This window comes from Macrobrachium rosenbergii, chromosome 21, assembly GCF_040412425.1.
Source record: "Macrobrachium rosenbergii isolate ZJJX-2024 chromosome 21, ASM4041242v1, whole genome shotgun sequence".
Lineage (NCBI taxonomy): Eukaryota > Metazoa > Arthropoda > Malacostraca > Decapoda > Palaemonidae > Macrobrachium > Macrobrachium rosenbergii.
The window spans coordinates 66006289-66030044 of NC_089761.1; the positions used below are offsets into that span (position 1 = coordinate 66006289).

The window sequence follows — 23756 nt, forward strand, 5'->3', positions numbered from 1 at the left end:
CATGTAAAAGGCAGGTATATACTGTATAGTTGCATAAAGAATCTGAAATATCAACAAGTAACATATATGACGTGATTAATGTATGTATGAAGAACGAAACACAGGAAAGGGAGGCGATTTGATGCCCTTACAAATACTCCTCCCCACAAGACAATAATTGGAGGAGCAATTATTGGATGAAACAACATTAATCACATCAACACTGAGGCAGTCGGAGTGGGCCCCTGCTCCTGGAGAACTGTGGGTGTGGGGTGGAACCTACATCTGGGGTTGGCTCAATGTGTTTCCTGGGCTGCCCTGGACTCCGCTTTGGTTGGAGAGCAGGTGTGTCTGCGGGGAGGTACTGAGGGAACTCTGGGGTGCCTGCCTTCTTCCTCGTGTACTTCACTGTCCAACAGGAATGCTGGCTTCAACATGTCAATGGTGATCCAGTCTTCCTGACTGTGGATGTCAAGGAGGTATGCCGTGGCGGCCCGCCTGATGACTCGGTGAGGCCCCCTGTAGGGCCTGGTTAAGGGCGGCTGACGGGCGTTCACCCTGACGAAGACGTAGGCAAAGGAGTGTAAGGCGGTTGGGCTGTAGGTGGTGGTTCTGTTGGTGAAGGTCTTAGGACAGGGCACGAACTTCTGTGCAAGTTCCCTCAACCTCAGGAGGGGGGTGTCTGTGCCGTTGGCCGACGGCGGGAAGAATTCTCTGGGGACGGCCAGTGTCTCCCCATAGACTTTCTCAGCAGGGGAGGCATTGCCATTTGCCTTTGGTGCAGTGCAGAGACCCAGCAAGACCAGGGCAGCTGTTCCTTCCACCTCTCGTCGGTGCAACGTGCCATGGGAGCTGCCTTAAGAGAGCAGTGAGCCCTCTCGACCATGCCATTCACTGCAGGGTTGTAGGCCATTGTGCTGTGTAGAGATGCACCCATCAGGCAGGGCCAAGGAGACCTAGAGCTCTGACAAGAAGGCTGGACCCCTGTCCATAGTGATGCTGTCTGGCTCTCCAAAACGGCTGATCCAACTGGAGAGGAGGGCTCTGCGCATGACGCTGTTGATGCCCCCTCCATGGGGGTTGCCCCGGGCTTGTTCTCTCGCTAGGTCTTTGTAGTCAATGCCGAGGTGAAGGGAATTGATTTCTACCCTTGACAGGGCGTTGGCTACTGGTTTCTCCTGCCAGGGTCGTAGTTGAAAGTGCACCCGAATTCGGAAATGACGGTCAGGTGTCGCTGTTGCCTTGCAGACCACGCATCTCCCGGCTTTGCAAATGAGTGCACCAAGGGTTGTGATCTGTTAGGATTGTGAATTCGGTCCCCTCCAGCAGGTACTTGAAGTGTCTCACGACATGGTAGATAGCCAGCAGCTCTCTGCCGAAGGTGCTGTAGTGTGTCTCTGCTGGCAAAAACTTGTGGCTGAAGAAGGCCAAGGGTTGGGGGTTGCCGTTCACTAGCTGCTCAAGCACTGTGCCGCAGCGATGTTGCTGGCATCCGTTGTCAGCCTGAGGGCAGCAGTGGGGTTGTGGTGAGTTAAGGTAGTGGCACTGGAGACGGCTCTCTTCGTTTCAATGAATGCCTGCTGCTGCGGAGCCTCCCAGGTCAGTGTTTTTGGTTTGCCCTTCAGGATTGACATCAGGGGGTACATAGTGCTGGCGATGTCTGGGATGAAACTTCGGTAGTAGTTTATCATCCTGAGAAACTCCTGAGGGGCCTTGATGGTTTGTGGTTTCAGGAAATTCTCTATGGTTTTTACTTTAGAGGCTGTGGGGAACACTCCTGCTGGGGAAATCTCGTGGCTGAGGAAGTCTAATTTTTCTTTCCTGAAAATGCACTTGTTGAACCTGACGACTAGTCTGCTGTCCTGCAGACGTTTCAGGACGGCGCAGACATGGCGAAGGTGTTCTTCTGGGGACCTGGAGAAGATGAGAATGTCGTCGATGTAGCAGATGCAGAAAGGTAGATCCCCCAAGATGGTGTTTATCAGGTGCTGGAATGTGGCACCTGCATTCCTGAGACTGAAGGTGGAATAGGAAAATGTGTAGCTCCCGAAGAGCGTGATGATGGCGACCTTTGGGACATCGTCGGGATGCACAGGGACTTGGAAGTATGACTTCAGCAGGCCCATCTTAGAGAAAATCTTTGCTCTGTGGAGGGGGCCCGTTAGGTCTTGCATGTTAGGGAGGGGTTGGTGGTCTGGTGTTGATATTAAATTCAAACACTGATAGTCCCCACAGGGCCTCCATGAAGGATCGGATTTCTTTACCATGTGGAGGGGAGAAGCCCACAGGCTTGATGCTTTTTTTACAGATGCCCATCCGTTCCATCTCTGCGAAGGCCCATTTGGCATCTTGTAACTTCTGGGGGGACAGTCACTGGAACTTGGCATGGGTTGGTGGGCCCGTTGTGGTGATGTGATGGAAGATGCCGTGCTTTGCTGAAGCCCCAAGTGACTGGCGTAGCTCTGGTTTGAATACGTCCGGGAACTCCTGTAGGAGGGATGTGTAGCCATTGGGGGCTGTGGAGCAGATGGTGGGCATCCCAGGTCCGGTGGAGAGCTGACGGGAGTGGCAGGTTCCAGTGTCAAGGAGACGTTGTCTTGCGATGTTGACTAGAAGTCATTGGTGTCTAGGAAATCTGCGCCCAGCAGGGGGAACTTTACACCCACGATGACGAAAGGCCAGTGGTATCTGTGTCCCAGAATTGAGATAGTCTGGGTTGTCGTGCCATACGTGCTGCTATGAGGGCGGGTGTCGAGTCAGGTATCTTTTCTAAACCTTCCCTGGATGGCAGGAAGACTGATTGCATTGCCCCCGTATCTACCAGCAGGTGCCGTTTCGAAATTTCGTCTCTGATGAAGAAACCCCGCTGGGGGGGGGGAGTTGGATTTTGCGGCCACAGCTGTTACCTGTGGCCGCTTTTGTCATTTTTTGTGAAGGAACATGGCAGCCTGCAGTTTCTGGAGCTGGTTCCGAACTTCTGTGGAAGAAGCACCATGCCAAGTTTGACCTTGTCCCGTGTTCCCTGAATAGTGTCTTCTTCCTGTAAATGGCGTTGATTTCTCCGTCGTTGTCGTCGTTCTCCCCCGTCAGGCTGCAGGCTCCCAAGGTGGTAGCTGTGAGGGTGGTGGCATTTTTCGAGGCCTTGGTGGCCTCGTGTAGTTTCTGGGTGTTGTCGACTAAGGTGTCCATGTTGAGGGTGTCTACATCCCTTATCTGGCGCCTCACTTCCTATGGGAGGCGGCAAAGGAAGATCGTTTTTGTTAAATCTACCATCCTTCTCCTCCCATTTTCATTGCGGCCTAGCAGTGTTACCAACCCCCGTAGTTAGTCCCAGGTTTCCCTTGGTGATGTTTCTCTGAGGGGCTGGGATAATAGATCGAGTGCGCGCTGCGCTCCCTTGGTCACGGGCATGGAGTAAGATTGTGCGTCAAGCCAGGGGGAGATTCTGTTGAACACCTGTTCTGGGATGTTGGATTTGATAGCATTGTCTGAGATGTGAGCCACGCAAAAGTACGTGTCTGCGTGCAGGAACCATGATGCCGTGTTCTGCCATGAAAACGGAGGAAGTTTGACTGCGTCTGGCTTTGTTGGCGAGAGAGGTGTACAGACGATGCTCGTGGGTTCGCATTGAGGTTCAGCTTCTGACATCTTTACTACTCACACACCAAAACGCGGGAAAATGCGGCGTATTAAGTCTGTTAATGGTACTGATTGTTCGAGCTGTCGAACAAAGTGCCAAAATGTGCCCTTTTTGGGTATGCCATATTTAGTCCATTAATGGCACGGTTTCCACCAAGGAGGGAGCTATCAGAGGCCTAAACTTTGCGCTGTAGTTAGTCTGCTAAAGACTCTCTGATGGTAGGCTGTGGCCGTATTTAGTCCGTTAATGGCTGGACCAAAACCATGCTACCTGTCCCTTTCTGGGGTCACCAGTGTGAGGTTCAAGAAATGTCAGAAATGAAACACTGATCCTTTAACATTCTTGACAGGTGTATATAATACATAAAGTGGACGGAGAGGTAGCGGGCGACCTGAGGTCCCCTGCTGCGTCCATACAGAGGTTGTTTGTTAACAGGCATAAAAAGACATATATAATGTGGTACAAAACATTAAAAGGCAGGTATATATATCGGCTGACAGGCTGTACAATGATGCATACAATTCTTCTTCATTTCACGTGCTTTTTCCCATTTTTTATATGGGGTAAGCATGATGTCTTCTTTTGAAGGACTTTGATTTGGTGTTGGGGTAGGCCGTAGCCTTGATCGGCTGCCCTGCCTTACATCGCTTATACCCCTGTAGCGCATGTGTACATGTATTGTACCAAATCCCCAGCTCCCTTTCTCCCAGCAGCGAGGAGAATTGAGTGGTTAGGTCGACAGTTCGAGACGTGAGGTGTCAGTTATGTTTTTAGAAGATGTTGGAGTGTCTTTGTTTGTGTGTGTGTTAGTCTGTAACACCCATTTGCTTTCAGCAAACCTATCCGTTGATTACATACATAATCCTGAGGTGTCGACGCGGATAACAAAGTGTCCACCTCTCAGACCGGTCGGCTGCGAGTTTGAACCCGCGCCACAGACCTCCATGAAGTCCGAGGCTGCTGCTCTACCGACCTAGCCATCGAGTCTCTACAATGATTCATACAATGAAATACATAAAGAATCTGAAATATCAACAAGTAACGTATATGATGTGATTGATGTATGTATGAAGAACGAAACACAAGAAAGGAGAGGCGATTTGATGCCCTTACAAGATATATATATATATATATATATATATATATATATATATATATATATATATATATATATATATATATATATATATATATATATATATATATATATACATCTCAACAAGTAACGTATATGACATGATTAATGTACGTATGAAGAACAAAACAAGGAAGGAGAGGCGATTTGATGCCTTACAAGATATATATATATATATATATATATATATATATATATATATATATATATATATATATATATATATATATATATATATATATATATATATATATATATATATATATATATATATATTTCTTGTGACACACACAACCAAAACATACAATATGACAAAATTAAATATAATATATATATATATATATAAATATATATATATATATATATATATGTATATTATTATATATTACTGAGAATGTTTTCCTGCAAAGGAATGGTGGCCCCCTTCCACAGAACAAATGGAAAGTTAGAAGTTTTCAGTAACTATAGCCTATCTCCAAGTACAATATTTTAAGTTTCTATTAAGCTATTTTCATTTTACATTTCTTGTATTTTCAGACTGAGTTGTGTGTTGATGTTGGATACAGCCATGGCTAACGACTACAGTTGAGGAAATCAGATGGATGTGTGTGTGAATCTGGGCTATGTGTGCTTCCAGAGAGTTGCCAGGCATGCTAGCTGGAAGTTGGGGAAAAACTTGCATCCTTCATTTCACATTCTAGATAGCTAAATACATTAAAAGAGATGAATCCTTCGTTCAAAGAAACTGGAACAAAAATCCATATGACTGTCTTGCTGGTATGAAAAGAGTGAGAATCTTGGAAGGCCTGAAGTCCTGTCTCAGGAATCAAAAGACATCTTAAAATAGCTGATGAAACATGGTAGACCAGGAAAAGTATTTTCCAGTAAACTAGAAATCCAATCAACAAATGGGTTATGAAAATAAGCCTATCTCCAAGTACAATATTTTAAGAAGCTATTTTTATTTTAGTCAGACTGAGTGTATATCGTGGCTAAGTTGAAAAAATTAAACTGAATCTGGGTATCAAGCCATTTCATGTTATCAGCTAAATACAAGCCGTTCAAAGAAACATCACTCAGCAACAATGAAAAGATGAGAATCTTGAAGGAGTCCTGTCTCAGGAGTCAAAAGACATCATTTAGACCAGACAAGTCTTTCCGTGAAACATGGTTTTATGTGGTTCGCCATTTCTTAAAAGAGAGGGATGAAGCTGACTTTCTCTGACTTTCTCCTGCCGCATCAGATGAGTTCTTCATTTACAAGGTCAGAAGCCATATCATAAAAATGACATCATTTGGGCCGCAAAGTTGGATGATATCAGCGATGACGTGCTCTATCGCTAAGTTGTGAAATTTCCTGAATGTCTGGGAATTTTTCTCTGTTTCACAGCCAAACGGTTAATGTGGATCATCAGAGAAAAAGGACTGTCATGGATTGGCGAATACTTCAGACAAAACTGCTTGTTGGTGGAGTATTTCCTTTCCTCAAAGATCCTGAAAATGTGTTATCTGTTGAAGAAGTCACATTTTTGCATGATAAGCACCATGTTTCAGGGTTCTTCAGACACAGGAGCTGCTTCGAAACAGTGGTATCGATTTCTTCTCATCCAGTGAATTTCCAAGTAGCTCCCCTGACTTTAATGTGTGTGAAAACATTGGTAGTATCTTAAAGGATCGTGTTGAAGCGCGCACAGTGAACTATGATAGTATACCAAGCCTCGACGACCTGCGAAGAGAGGTGACCGAAGTGGTCAGGGAAATGGAGTTTAAGTCTCAGCTTTTTTGCGATTTACTGAAATCATACCCCTCAAGAATGGAGGCTGTGGTACAGGCAGATGGAGGCCACACAAAATATTAGATACTCAGAGAGAAACTTAAATAAATACCTGTTCTGAATTACTTTTGTTTTTGTCCATATCAATTTTTGTTTATGCTGTAGAGGGGGTGGGCTCTAATTTTGAAAACACTCTATATATATATATATATATATATATATATATATATATATATATATATATATATATATATATATATATATATATGTATATATATTTGTGTGTGTGTATTATTTCTAAAAATCTTAGGAGCAACTTACGTTATTCTGTCGATGAATTTCTCTCGATATACTCATAGCAATCTTACAGGTTGCGAGAGAGAGAGAGAGAGAGAGAGAGAGAGAGAGAGAGAGAGAGAGAGAGAACTGCAACAGGCTCAGTGAGCCAAGCTGTAATAACATCTGAGCCCGCATAATGTCATAATTCAACACGCACCTCAAACCCCGTCCCCACCCCTCTCTAGTCTCTTCTCCCCCCAAGTCTCGTTTGTAACAAATTTGCTCCTTCCTTTTGCTGCCTTCCATCTCTGTATTTAACTCTGCATTCTATTGAAGTAAACATTTTGCAAGATTTGTCAACGCCGATATTCTAAGGATATGAAGCTACCGAATTTTTTTTTAACATATAATGGATGCTAACTGAAAAGAGCAGCAGTTACGTGTTCTACTTCTGGCCAATCACCATCCTGTGCTAGTCTCGCAAAGGGTGGTACTTCCTTCAAGTGGGTCTAAAGGTCTCAGCAAATAGGATTTTATATCTCTCAGTGTGATGTACTGTATGGCGGTGACTACAGCGGTCTCCAAGCAGGTACAGCAAGTAACATCACGCATCTGAAGGACTTTCCAAGAAATGAAAATTGTCACTGCTTGCATACTCAGTGACTTGTAATTTTGTGGGGGACTTTTTTCTGCTTTTCGTCTGTAGGTAAGAAAGTAGTTAGATAAATTGCATTTTCTGTATCAAAATATGTTCAAGTAGACCATACAGAAAATTGTGCAAGAGCAAACATAACTGCTTGCTTGGGTCATTCATCGCAGTTGTATTGATGCTTCCAGATTAGCTCAAGGTTAAAGCATATTTCTTAATCAGTATCATTTCACATCTAAAATTTGAGGAGTTATATCTGAAGCGTCGGTAAAATAAAGAAAAAGTGTGACGTGATTTTCATATTCATCCGTTTCCTTCTACCTACAACAGCTCGAAATCTTTTCTGAGAGGGCATCGCACCTTCTCCAAAATGATCTGTGATTAAGAATAATCGATGATGTCATATCATAAAGAATTTACGTGTGGCTATTTTTAGCGACTCAGGAAGTGAAGGTGATAGAATTTATATTTCAGGCGCACAAAATTGCCAGCATAAATTTAAGTAACACGACGAGAGGCAACAGTAAAGGATATTGTTTGGTGAAGCCATTTATTTTCAAATACAGAAAATACTGACGGTCAAGGATTAAAGGTGATTTGGTACCGTAAGTCGTATTTTTGCCGGGGTTACTGAAACGTCTACTTGTTTTATTATCTGCTCATTTCACTTGAGCTGATTGCTTTTAATCTAATTTTCAGTCATTAACGATCTGAAGAGTTTTTCCTTTACCTATGTAAATGATTCGTTGTCATTCGTATTGTATATAGAAGGAACATTGGAAGACTTCATTGAGAAAAGCAGCGTTAATTGTGCTGCAAGGACCTGTATATGGAGAGTGCGTTCAGTATGTGGCATGGATTGAGTTGCTTAGATCGCATCTGCATAAGAAGACGCCAACTTCATTGTGCAGAGAGAATCAGGGTGCGTGATGCTGGAAGGCTCTATCAGTACGCTGTGTTCAGCTAATATGCAAAACTACTTTTCTGATTTTTTGCATTTGAACCTCCGTTATTGCATTTACATCTGGAGAAAGGTTCGCAAGAAATTAAAAAGATCATCATCACAGTTCAGCATTGGAGTCTTTATGTTAACGAAATCAATGGGGGGTTGGATCAATGGCATTCACACTGGTTCTTTTCTTTCGGTCGGCACTGGCTCGTTGGTTGTGCTTCTTTTCACCTAGCCCACTGTGCAGGAGTTTCATTTTCCGCACAAATAAAGTGTTTTCCCCGTTTTTTTTTATTTATACACTATAAAATACAAGGAAATATCAATATAATCATCGCCTCCACTGCCGCACCGTACGATGCAAAAGACTTCTGTGAAGTTCCACCATTCACGTCTTTCCTGTCCTTTCCATCTAAAGAATCTCCACTCTTTTCCAGCTTCCCTTCTTACTGTTCCCTTCCACCTAGGACCATGTCTCCAGCTCTTCCTGTGCCCACAAGAGCCCAGCTGATACTATCCCGTACTGTTCTCCTCATTGTGGTGCAGAAGACATGTCCGAGCCACCTCCAACCCCCTTCATCATTATCTCGTTTACATATGGAACTTACATAATTTCCTATCATTTTACTCCTAATATTCTTCTAAAGCTTATTTTTCGGTATACAAATTCTTCCAGATGTAGCTTCATTGTCTTGCTTGACATACAGAAATACAGATCGTACTAGACTGACATATATCTAATTTTCGTGTGTATTTTCAGCATATTTAATTTTCCCATCACACTGAGCTTAGCCATTGTTTGATTTTACTTTGTTTGTGTCTTTCAATAATTTCATCTTCCGAGAACCAGTACTACTGTAAAACAACTAAATGATAAAATTATATAAAAAGGTAATTTAGTGTGCATACTGACAGACGATTTATATATACACTATATATATATATATATATATATATATATATTTATATATATATATATATATATATATATATATATATATATATATATATATATATATATATACATATATAATGACAACATGGCACTGCCTGGGAAAACTCTGAATGCAACTGATTAACTCTCTCTCTCTCTCTCTCTCTCTCTCTCTCTCTCTCTCTCTCTCTCTCTCTCTCTCTCTCTCTTTCCATCTTTCTCCTCCCTATCACCCCCTCTACTCTCTCTCTCTCTTTCTCTCTCTCTCTCTCTCTCTCTCTCTCTCTCTCTCTCTCTCTCTCTCTCTCTCTCTCTCTCTCCCTCTCTCTCTCTTTCTCTCTCCAACCCTCCCTGTCTCTCTCCCTCACTTCCTCTCCCTCTCATTCTCTCTCTGTCACCCCCTTCCCAACTCCCACCCCATTTGATGCCTTGATGTCTTACCCCCACAGTATTCTTTTCTAGATATGTATACCGAATTTAGGTATGAAAATTCATAAAGTTACTAAGTCTACTGGCATAACCAGCCCAGTTTCACTGGCAGAACCAGCCCCATTTCAGGAAAGCCCTTCGATCCCCACCACTTTGGTGTCCTTTGGTGCTATTGATGTCTTACCCCCACAGTGTTCTTTTCGAGATAGTAAGTCATATATATATACCAAGTTTGGATGAAATTGCTGTGTGTTCAGAGTGTATGTGGAACATACACACACATGCATACAGACTTACAGACATTTATATATATAAATTTATAACATATATATATGCATATATATAAATATATATATATATATTTTCATGATGTTGCCTTGTAATACGTATATCCTCCTATAATTTTGACATTTACTTTTTCATGTGTTATGTTTAATGATAATGGTTGTTGAAGTGTCATATTTAGTTTGACATCAGATCTCAAAAGTACTAATGATTACTTGATAGCGTAATTTAGAATTGTTGTTATAATTTTAATAGTAACGTAATTTAGAACGAATATCTTTCTTGGTAATAGCGTAGTATGTAAAACACGTGTGTGTGTCTACCAAGGCTTGTTTCATTTCAGTTGTCATCAGTTGAGATAAGAGGAACAGAATTTTGTTTTGGGTTAGCGATGACAGATTTGCAAAACAAACGCCAATTCGTCCCATACGGGCTCAAGACGAGTGATTTCATGTTGTTGCATGCGTTGTTTGATAAACGTACGCCACTTTGCGATAAAGAATCGTGTCCTGATCAATTACGTCATGTTTTGTAAGATGCGTTCAAAAACGTTTTGCTGGGATGACGTAACTTTTCTTCTAGAAGCTTCTCCAGATCGCACCCAAAACGCTTTAGTGACGTCACCTCCCTGCTTCTAGAACTTTTGTATCTCTGTACCCAAAATGCTTTAATGACATCATGTAATTGTTTCACGTTCAAAATTACTGGAATCCTAAAATCTATTTCATTCTGATTTCTGAGACCAGTCGATTTGGTTCCATATCTCTCTCTCTCTCTCTCTCATTCCTAATTAGGAAGAGATTACTTTTAACGTAAATTTTTGTGGTCACTTTTAACATTAACTTTTGAGATCTGAATTTAGCAAAGTTATTTAGTTCGTAACGGCGCCTGGTAAAAAAAGTGTGTATTGTGTAACGCAGTTGCAGCAAGTGATTTACAGAGGTTTTTCAAGTTGTGTAAGGCAACGTGAAATTTTACTTATTGATACCATGGTATGATAAGTTAGGAGGTTATGGTGTGATAAGTTAGGAAATTTTGAACAAGTGAAATCATTATTGATAAATCTTACGTGTATTTTTGTGTGTTTTTCTATTTACAATTTCTTTATATTTTCACGTTTTTTTTTATGTTTGTGATGTAACATTTATTTACATAGCATTGTAAATATTTCTTGGTAATTTAACATTGCATACTTGATTTAACATTGCATACTTAATTTAACATTGCATACTTGATTTCATTTATTGAGATTTTCTTTTTAAATCTTGCGTGATTCTTGATAGTTTAAATTTTACTTGATTAATTTAAATTCCTGATAAAGTTTTTGTGAATTAGTTTTATTTCATAATTTAATTCAAGAATTCATTGAGTTTTGTGTTATTTTCAACTAATAGTAAATTTTTCAGATTGTGAATTCTAATTAATTGTGAATTCTAGTTATAAACTTTGAATCTGAAAATAAATTTTTGTATTTAACATTTTTAGAAAAACAGTGTTTCATTTATTGATCACCAGTGAATAGGATTGATCGTGTGTGCATAAGGCAAAGTGATAAACATGTTTTGTTCTTTTAGTTTTGCTAAAGTGAATTAAGACCAGGGAAACAGTTAGAGTTTTTTGATGGAGTGATGCCCTTTTACTCTAGAAGATTTCTAGTTTAATTTTTATACCTCACACATATTCTGACGAACTTAGTTTGATTTTTCAAGTGATTGATAAATAAGTTTTTTCTTAAGGGATCACTGTTACCTTTAGAGTACTCAGTCGTAACAATTAATGTTATGAGACCTGGGTATCTGGCTGAAGTGAGGTATATTTTTGAATCTTCAGATTAGTTGTGTAATAACCAGGTATTTGATACGCATCGTGACAATATATATATATATATATATATATATATATATATATATATATATATATATATATATATATATATATATATACAATACATATATAATATATATATATATATATATATATATATATATATATATATATATATATATATATATATATATATATATATATATATATATATATATATATATATATATATATATATATGTATATATATATATATATATATATATATGCATATATATGAGCAATATATATATATATATATATATATATATATATATATATATATATATATATATAAACTGTGTATATATATATATATATATATAAATATATATATATATGGATGTAGGTAGAGTCTCGATGGCTAGGTCGGTAGAGCAGCAGCTTTGGACTTCATAGAGGTCTGTGGCGTATTCAGATCCGACAGCAGACCGGTCTGAGAGGTGGACACTTTGCTATCCGTGTAGACACCCCAGGATTATGTATGTAATCAACAGATAGGTTTGCTGAAAGCAAATGGGTGTTACAGACTAATACACACACAAACAAAAGCCACTCCAACATCTTCTAAAAACATAACAGACAAGACATGTCTCGAACTGTCGACCTAACCGCTCAACTCTCCTCGCTGCTGGGAGAAAGGGAGCTGGGGATTTGGTGCGATACATGTACAAACCGTGCTACCGGGTCAAAGCGATGTCAGGCAGGGCAGCTGATCGAGGCCAGGGGCCTACCCCAACGCCAAATCACAGTCCTTCAAAGCAGGCATCGTCTTACTCATATAAAAAAATGGGGTGCACGATAAACGAAAAGAAGAAGAATATATGGATGTATGTATGTGGTGTATGTTACACACACACATATATATGTATATATATAATTATCATATGATAATATATATATATATATATATATATATTATATATATATATATATATATATATATATATATAAATATATATATATATACACAGGGCCCAAGCATCACCCTTTCAGGCCCTGGTACTGGCATAAATTCTGGGCCCTTCCCACATTAAAAAAACAATAAATAAATGAACAATAATAATGATGTTAATAATAATAATAATAATAATAATAATAATAATAATAATAATGGAAAATAAAAAATGTAAAAAGTAATCTATCAAAAATATTAAAATACAAACTGGGAGTTATCGGGGAGACTGCTGAACTCCGATTTCAATGAAAAATATAAATAAAATTAATAATAATAATAATCATAATAATATAGCTTACAAGATGAATAGAATATATCAAATTATCTCAACTGATGTCTGAACACAAGGCTAGTAACTAAATAAGTACCATATTTTTTTATTGAAAGGATAATTCAGGAATACTGAAAGACTAGGCATGAAGACTTTTAAACTATTTTTATTAAGTAATCATGCAATTGTGCAGAAACAGTAAAACTTCATAACTAATTAGATCAGTTTAAAATTTTTCTTGCCTTCTTTCTGGCAAAATCACTGATGACTGAGGTATAATCAACAGATCTAGCCAATTTATTCTCAATGGACAAGAGTGCCAAATGTGACAAGCGTTCCTGGCCCATGGTTGCTCTTTTAAATGTTTTTATATTAGACAGTTTACTGAAGCTGCGTTCAGCTTCGGCAACTGTGACAGGCAATGTACAGAATATACGTAAGGCTATGCATATTTCACTAAAAACTGGTTGAAGCTTTTTGCAGTATATTTCATTCAGTAAGTTAAGGGAGTTAGTTCTTGTTCTGAATGGAAAGTAGATCTAAATATTTTCTTTAGATGCAGCATTTCACTAACAAAATTACATGACAGATCTAAAGAATATTTTGAACCAGGCATTTTGAAGCATCTTCTAGCTCAGCTTCACTCAAAGAAACATACTTAAGGATTGCCTTGAAAGTGTCACATATGCCCTTTACTGCTTGGAATCTCTGATCCATGTCAGTGACAATATAATCTAAAGTACAATAGAAAACATTAATTCTGAAATCTGATTCCTCATCTGATTCTTTAGTCATCTCTACACCTTCATCCAGTGCCTCATCATGAAATCTTTTACGTTTTTCCCTCTCTTCCCTGGAAATCTTGGCATAATGCCCATGGAAGTAGCAACATGATGTGCCTCTGATAATATGTCAGCCCACTTGTCTCGTAGCTGCCTGAGTTCTGCACATAGGTCAGAGATGAGAGACATTTCTGATTCAAGTGATATTCCACGAGACTGGATGATCTTATTTCGTAAATCAATGCTTGAAAGAACTTTTTTAAACCAAAAATGCAGCTAAAACAATAGCAGAATATGATGTGAAATACAATTTCAAAGACCTAACTTCTGCCCGCATTTCATGAGTCATACAAGAATTATCAAGTGATTTGTCTAAGGCATTAAGAATACCTGGCAAGTGAGTTGAAACTGGACGAACAGCATCCACACGTGCACTCCAACGGGTGTCAGACTGTGAGTGAAGTGAAGAAGGAATTTCCTCTTTTAAAATTTTCCATCTTGCTGGACTACCACTAAAGAACACATAAAGGCGCTGAACACAACCAAAGAATGTGACAGTCTCTGGACATAGTGCAGCTGCATGAACTCCTGTTAAATTAAGTGTATGAGCACCACAAGGGGAAAACTCTGCTAGATTATTTTTCTTATGCAGACGTGCTTGAACACCTTTCACTTTTCCTGACATGTTTGACCCATTATCATACCCCTGCCCTCGACAATCACTGAAAGGTATCTTATAATGATCTAACCTGGAAAGCACCATATCTCCTATATCTTCTCCAGTTTTCTTATGAAACATTATGAACTCTATGAATCTTTCATGAATCTCAAACATATCTGAGTGATCATCTTTAGTTAAAAACCTCAGAATTAAAACATTTTGCTCAAGGTGTGCCACATCTGGAGTTGAATCTACGATTATTGAGTAGTAGATGGCTTGCTGTCTTTCATCAAGTATTGAGCTTAGAACTTTCTTAGCACATAGTTCAATAAATTCATTCTGACTCTGCCATGATAAGTAATGAGCTTTACCTTGCATAGTCTTGCCCTCAGTTTGAGCCTTTTTATTTTTTGCTAAATGTTCGTGAGTGATTCTGTCATATTTACCTAAAAGCTCTAGAATTCCCAGAAAATTGCCATTTCGTGGATCCCCTATTACATTGTTGTCTCCCTGAAATGGCAGGCCTCTTGAGGCACAGTGCAAGGTAACATCCAATAGTCTCATTAAAATTGCTCTCCACTCCTCTGTTTCATTCATTATCTGTTTTTGAAGTTCATGGTCTACCCCATGTCCACCAGTGATAGGTCTAACTCTTTCCATTTGCAATAACTTATTTTATGAACCACACTATTTTCATGCTCAGGAAGCCTAACGTAAAGTTTTTTCCACTTCTGTACATATGGCGAAAGCCTTCTTTCCTGGCCAATAAACTACGATGACTTAGATTTTTCTGTAGAAAATAGTAAGCATGGAAAACAGAACATAGCTTTCTTTTCCTTACTCCAAACAAGCCAGTCACGGTAATGTTTCTCTCTGTTGTTTGCTGAGCTAGAGTAAAAGAAACATATCGGAGAAAGAATTACCTTTCATGTCTTTAGGAATCATTTTAATAATCTGTAACATTACTTCGGCCTTTGGTACACCTAATGATACTATATTTTGTCGCAAATTGTCTGTGATATGGTCTGGCCATAATCCAACATCTGCTAAATCTACTTGCTGAGTTTGAGCTTGATCTTGAATACTTTCACTAACAATAATCAACTGCAGCCTCTTCAGATGATTGTAACTGAAAGACTGAATCAATATCTAAATCAACTGTGACAACTGAGCTAGAACCTGGGTCATGTTTATCAGATTGAAGGTCAGCTGTTGTGTCTGACTTGTTTGTAGACGCTATGGCTAACTCATCGCCCTCTTTAGCTTTGGGGCATTCATCCGATTCAGCACTTTTTAAGAACTGAATTATTGGTTGGAGCCCTTTAGCTTCCCCTTTCTTTTCTCTCCTTTCGCTCCTTACGTTTCTGAAAGCCTGACTTATGCACGTAGGCACACATGCTGACTATGCACAAGATGAACACGTCTGCGACTCAAAACACCTGCAACATGGTGACATTGCCTATTATAGCTTAGTAATGAAGAATGTCACTTTTTACAACTGCTCTAGGGCCAGGCTACCATTATTATACAGGATTTGGAGAAATTTTATCTCTGAACTGTTTTCTTGATGATTTATTGTAAAACATAATAAATATAAAATATAATATATATATATATATATATATATATATATATATATATATATATATATATATATATATATATATATATATATATATATATATACAAAACACTATTGTTATACGCACAGACATATGTATGTATGGCTGAATATTTAGTTCAGGCACAGTAAAGTTATTAAAAAAATACATTGTGATATCTGGCAAATATTAGCAGATGAGATACCAATAAAATCGCCTCTACCCAGGTGATCTCATTTCCAACACTATCAAAAAAGTATTATATTGTTTAGTTTCTCTAATCATGTCCCATTGTGTGTGTGTGTGTGTGTGTGTGAGTGTCTGGGAGGGTGTGCCGTGTGCGTATGTGTGAGTCAATAGTGTCTGGGTGGGTGTGCGTGTGCAAGTCTGAGAGAGAGAGAGAGAGAGAGAGAGAGATTTAAACTTTAAGAGACTGCATTTTTTCTTGGTCTGCGTCTGGCTGTACCTAGGCTATGCAAAATATTGTAGTAGCATGAGGGGTTGGTTACTATAAAAAAAAAAAAAAAAACTTGTTATGTACTTAAAGTTAACCTATGTGAACTGTGAAGTAATCAAGTTTTTAATGTATTGCCAAAACTTGCCAATGGGCTAGTTATATAGTGCCACAACCTTCAATATTTTGTGTGCCAAAATGATCGTTTTCGTTGACTACTTGCCAAAGAATAGAGAGCTTAATTAATTAGGCTATTACTTTAGGCCCTCGCCCTGTAAGCCTAATATTCTTGCCATTTAAAATACATTTGGCACCTTCCACTAGTATGCATTTTATCGTTTCTTCAAAATAATTGTCTTTAAAATCAAAGTATGTTGTTTTATAATATATATTTTCTTATATTTTTACATATTTCTTATTTTTTGGTAATATGTTTGTATATGTAAACTATGTTTGTAGCCTATGTAGGCTATGTATGTATGTACGTACGTACGTATGTATGTATCTGTATGTGTGTGTGTTTGTGTATGCTTGCATATGTACATGAGGAATATCATTATTTCATTACATAAACTATAGGCATACATGCCAAATCACTGGGCTAGTTTCAATAGAAGCTGAAGCCTATTTAACGTTAATCAGGAATTTCAGTTATAAATTTTTTCACAACTTCAGATTCATCAAACATAGGCTATAGTGGAAACAATAGGACGATACCGGATAATGACATAAATCATAACATTATAAGTTACCTTACAAGATGAGTAAGGCTTAGACGTGGTTAGAGTAAATCCCGTGATCTCACGTCGACTTATCACTAATTCACAATGAATAACACAATTGTCTTCTGACCTGAACTGTCCTTGCTAATGGATGCAACAGGAAGTCATGCACAACAGCCTTCTAAGCATATAGGCTAAAGCGTAGTTTGTTGCTTTCGGATTCCGTTACCACTAAGTTATAGTAAATCGAGTGATCTCAGGTAGACATATCACTGTGAACAACACTTATCTTCTAACCCAACGTATGGAGCAGGGAACCAAAGTTGACAGCAGGTTCAAAACATGTAGGCAGGCTACAGCGCAGTTTGTTGCTATTCGATTCCGTTACCACAGATGTTTTATACCAAGTCACCAAAGGTTGGCCAAGAGCTAAATTTGTTTACAATGATTGTATGCGAAAAGATTCCCAAATATTTTTATAAACTCAGACGCTCTATGAAAATTTCTCATCTAACAGAAATGAGCATTTGCAAATTACAATACGAATTAGGTGAGATAAGAATAAAGGGCTTCCTAAGCTATAAACTGTAGTTAGCTCCCGGCCTAAGCGGTTCAATAAATTAATGTATTTGTTAAGGGATTTATGGGCCCCTTGAGCATCTTTGCTCCCATGATTTTGTTTATAAAAGTCTGGGGCCCATGACAAACGGTGACATAAACTTTTTATTTTTAACTATTAATTTAACTCAGTGATCTGGTTAACTAATATCAAATAAATAAATAAATACATAAATTTATAGGTAGGGGCCTAAATGAATAAATAAATAGATAAATAAATGAATAAATAAACAAATAGATATATTAATTATCAAGTATATAAACAAATCAATAAACAAAAAAATATATATAAATATATATTAGAAAAAATGAAAATATTATATATATATATATATATATATATATATATATATATATATATATATATATATATATATATATATATATATATATATATATATATGTATATATATATATATATATATATATATATATATATATATATATATATAAGCTGCTTTCAAAGGCCCCACAAACTGCCGGGCCCCAGGACTGCAGTACCCTTTTCCCCATACTTTGGCCCTGTATATAATATATATATATACAATGCAGCATGAAGGAACTTTCTTGAGGATATCATAAAATCCACTCTGAATAAGGTGAGTGAAAACCGGGACTTTGAACCAGTAATTGTTCAAAAGCCCAGTTTTCACTCGGCTTTATGAAAATTTGGGACTGAATTTATGTATATATAAATTATATATATATATATATATATATATATATATATATATATATATATATATATATATATATATATATATATATATAATTTATATATACATATATTCACAAAATCAACGTATAACATAATAATATATATATATATATATTATATATATATATATATATATATAAATATATATATATATATATATATAAATATATATGGTATAGTATCATAAATATTCATATAAATAATATGCACACATATATATATATAATATATATATATATATATATATATATATATATATATTTATATTTATATATAAATATATATATATATATATATATATATAAATATAAATATATATAGGATATATAATATATATATATAAATTAATAACATATATATAAATATATAAATATATATATAAATATACCCAATATATAAATAATATATATATATATATATATATAATATATATATACGGTATAATAAAAAATATTATTTATACACCGCATATTTACTCATATATATACATATATATATATATATATATATATATATATATATATATATATATATATATATATATATATATATATATATATATATATATATATATTGTTATGGGCCCACGCCCATCAAACATACACAAGTCTCTTAAAATACAAATAAAGTCACAAACGACCAAGTCCACAATAGTTGGAATGGCTGCAACAGAGTGTACAGAGATGGAATCAAGGAGGATAAAGAAAAACTGAAAATAAAACCTTAATATTTAATACAAACTTTTTAGAAAGAAATGACCACTGAGCCTCTTACAAAATACATTAAATAAACACAAAAATCAACCACACACTGAAAACATCGAATAACAAACACACTTACACCAAATTAAGATAGACTATACAATTACACTTTAAAGAGAGGGCCCTGAAAGTAATAGAATGTCGAAAAGTCAGAATAACCTAACTTATTACATACTAAACATTTATAAAAAAATAAACTGCTTCCCTTAAGTGAGCTCTAAACGGTGGTAGAGGCCACCACAGCCTTCAAATCATGGGTCGAGGAGAATAATCTATATTCCTAAGACCTTACCAAACGTAAGAGAGGTCCCCCTGGCAAAAATCACTGGGCCAAGGGCGTAGATTGAGGTGAGAATCACTTTAACGTCGCAAGACGATCAACGGATACGGCCGTCTGACAGGTAATCACACCTTACCAGTTGGCAGAGAGGTCCCCTTGGCAGAATGACTGAACCAAGGGCGCAGAGTGAAGAATGATTCAATCTCCCAAAGGAGGACAGCAGCAGCAACTGAAGAGAGGCAGGTATCGTAATCCCAGAGTTAAAATCAATCAAGCCCTCACACAATGTTAAAGGTCCAGAAAACAACTGACTCAGTCCTGACGAGACAGCGCCGAATACAGCTCCACACGTGAAAATAAAACAAGCTCATTGTAATTAAAACTATACAACAAGTCAGAAAAGTCGGGGAGGAGGAAACAGGGTCATTACGTTCCAAAAAAACATAATAACTGCCAAAGTGACTTATTCAAAACAAAATAATTTACGTTAAATTTAACAGATACTGACACCTCCTCACCCAACAAAAAAAAAATTTTCCACAAGAAAATTTTTCTACAAAGTATTGAACTTAACTCAAAATTCAAAGAAATATATAAAAATGCTAATATCAAAAACAAATATAGCAATTCAATCTATATGAAATAAAACAGGGATAATAAGAAAAAATTAAAGTCTAATGACAAAACTCAAAAAGTGATTAGAAATACAATATCACATTGCCGGCAAAAATAGATTAGAGATATAGTGGCAAAAAATTTTGTACCACTTTCAATACAGTCAATAGATATCAAATATTAACCTTAATACTAAGACTTAAAGCTAATACAAGTAAATAATTTATAGTGACCACGCCAAAAATAATATCAGTATCAACATACGAAGAAATATGGTAATATCCCCATGAACTCACAAGTGGAGTGGTGGGCACAGGTTAGCAGAGCACCAAAGTTAACAAGACTAACCTATTATTAGACTAAACCTAGATAACCGACAACAAAAATATAAATCGACCACAATGGGGCTAGTGTTACCTCAACCAAGGTCACCACTCATACACCAGCCTGTAGCGCCTAAAAAACGGCCGTACTGTGCTACAGACCCGTGAGCCCGTGACCTGGATAAATTATTCTGAAAGCACAAATATCAGTCAAACAAAAATAAGGACCAAAACCTTAATAGATTAACCTTAACCTAGTCTAGGTCACCACTCATACACCAGCCTGTAGCGCCTAAAAAACGGCTGTGTTGTGCTACAGACCCGTGAGCCTGAGACCTATCTAAGCTATGTAAAGAAAGAATTAATGTGGACCATTGGCATAAACAAAGAACAGGGACATAACAGTATATGATTAATGATTTACTATCAACACGTTCACATATCCAATATTGTGGCCCTTCACAACACTTTCCAATAATGCCTCTTTTCACTCCAGAGAGCGTCCTTACTCAACACTATTTGTTTTTGCAACTCACTGAGTCTCAAAGAGCGTCTTTTCACTACACTTCACTCAGTTTTAGTGCATCTACACTTCAGAGAGCGTCCTCACACTAAACGGGTTTGGGCCTTAAATACACACATCATTAATGGACATACACAAGACAATGGTAACACCTCAAAATTAACCTGGACATACACAAGACAATGGTAACACCTTAAAATTAACCTGAACATACACAAGACAATGGTAACACCTTAAAATTAACCTGGACATACACAAGACAATGGTAACACTTAAAAATTACCTCCACCAACAACACATACTAAAATAAACAGAAATCAAAAGTAATTTTTAACCACTCTTAATCAAAGACGACACCGAAGAAAAACCTGCAAATCACGACATTTAACATCTTAATCTTAAATACTTAATCCTAAATTATTTCATAAACAAAACAAACACCTGACACAACATTATTACAACACACCTAGAAACAAGTACATTCGATAAATTTATAAGATTAATCAAATCAATTAATATAAATATATACAAAACAACTTTACAATAATAACGAAGAACAAAAAGGTTTTCTCAAATCAACCCCATCGATCAGTCACTGATGCGTGACAGCGCATCAGCGACAACATTACTTTTGCCTGGAATGTGTGAAAAGCTAAAATTCCATTCCTGGAGCAGGAGGCTCCAACGCATCAACCATTGATTTTTATTCCTAAACCTGTTCAAGAAAATTAACGGATTATGATCTGTTAATATTTTAATCGGAGTCCCTGTAGAGGATAAATACACCTGAAAATGATTAACAGCTAAAATTAATCCCAAAGCCTCTTTTCTACAGTCGAGTATTTCCGTTGTGCCGGGATAACTTTTTGGAGAAATAGGCAACAGGATGAGATACTCCATGAGCATCTTCCTGCAACAAAACTGCTCCAACCCCAACATCACTCGCATCAGTAGCAAGTGAAAAATGAACGTCAAAATCAGGGCTTTCAAAATAGGGAAATTCATTAGGACCTGCTTTAATTTTTCAAAGGCATTTTGGGCATCATTAGACCATACAAAAGTCACATTCTTACGTAATAAATTAGTCAGGGGCTCAGCGATATCAGAAAAATTCTTAACAAATCTACGATAATACCCTACTAAACAAAGGAATTTTCTGACATCCCCTGCGACACTTCGGTATTTCAATATGCCTAATAGAGTCTACGTTTGCCTGTTTTGGAGCCACTTTCCCAAATACTACTTCGTGACCCAAATACACAACCTTTGCTTTGGCAAACTCACTCTTTTGAGGTTTATAACCAAACCAGCTTTCTAAGTACCTGAAATAAGGCCTTAATACATCTAAGATGGGTGTCCCAGTCATCACTATAAATCACAATATCATCAATATAAACAACACACCCCTCTAAACCTTGGACCAAAGTATTCATTAACCTTTGAAAGGTTGCAGCGGCATTCTTCATCCCAAAAGGCATTACTTTACATTGGTAGAGTCCTCGCTGTGTTACAAACGCTGACAAATCCCATGCCCGTTTGGACAGCGGAAACTTGCCAATACCTCTTTAACAAATCAAATTTAGTTATATATTTTGAATTCCTATCCTGTCAATACAGTCCTCTATCCTGGGTAAAAGGTAACTATCAGGCTTTGTGACCTCGTTGACTTTGCGGTAATCAAAACAAAGCCTGAATTGACCATCTTGTTTCTTTACCAAAACAACAGGTGAAGACCACGGACTGTTGCTGGGTTCGATCAGCCCGTGTCGTAACATATAATCAACCTCTTTATCCACAACATCATTTTTAAATGGATTTAACCTGTAAGGGGATTGTTTTACCGGAGTTGCGTTACCCACATCCACATCATGTTCAAGGACAGTGGTCTGTCCTGGAACATCCGAAAATAAATCCTTATAACTAAAAACTAACTTTTTCAAAGATCCCTGTTCTACTAAATTCAAATGTGAAACCATTTCTGAAAAATTTTCTAAAGAATGTTCATTATCATTAGGCCATTCGGCACCATCAAAACAATCATCATCAAAATTACTCACGTCTGGAAAAGAAAAGAATTAATACCATTACACTTTGTAGTATCACCAACTAATGCCACGGGAATAACTTTGTCACGACCTTTATAAGCTTTTAACATATTTATGTGACATAGCTGGTAGGGTCTCCTCCTTTCAGGAGTTTCAACTAAATAATTAACATCACTTAATTTCTTTAAAATTTTCCACGGTCCTGAAAATGAAGCTTTTTTAAAGGGTTTCTGGAATGGGAAGCAATACCAAAACATTATCACCCACTACAACATTACGCTCCTTAGTCTTTCTGTCAAAAAAAGTATTTCATTTTCTTTTGGCTACACAATAAATTTTCACCAGCAAACTTCCAAGCCTTCGTTAATTTATCACCCAAATTACTAACATAATCTAATAAATTTATATCAGGGCGTCCTCCCAAGATTCACGAACCACATCCAATGGACCACGCACACAATGTACCAAAAATAAGGCTGAAAGGTGAAAATCCTAAAAGATTGACTCG

General features: G+C 37.2%; 2 protein-coding genes across 2 annotated transcripts; both read right to left on the reverse strand.

Moving 5' to 3' along the window:
• Positions 1 to 275: 275 nt before the first annotated feature.
• On the reverse strand, positions 276 to 1054 carry LOC136849526 (uncharacterized). The gene is made up of 2 exons (XM_067122869.1): positions 753 to 1054; positions 276 to 591 (listed from the first exon to the last, which is right to left on the reverse strand). Exons 1-2 carry the CDS (start codon positions 1052 to 1054, stop codon positions 276 to 278), a joined length of 618 nt encoding a protein of 205 aa, XP_066978970.1.
• A 13132-nt stretch (positions 1055 to 14186) lies between these two features.
• On the reverse strand, positions 14187 to 15248 carry LOC136849527 (zinc finger MYM-type protein 1-like). Its single transcript, XM_067122870.1, has one exon. The coding sequence runs from the start codon at positions 15246 to 15248 to the stop codon at positions 14187 to 14189; it is 1062 nt and encodes a 353-aa protein (XP_066978971.1).
• Positions 15249 to 23756: the final 8508 nt, after the last annotated feature.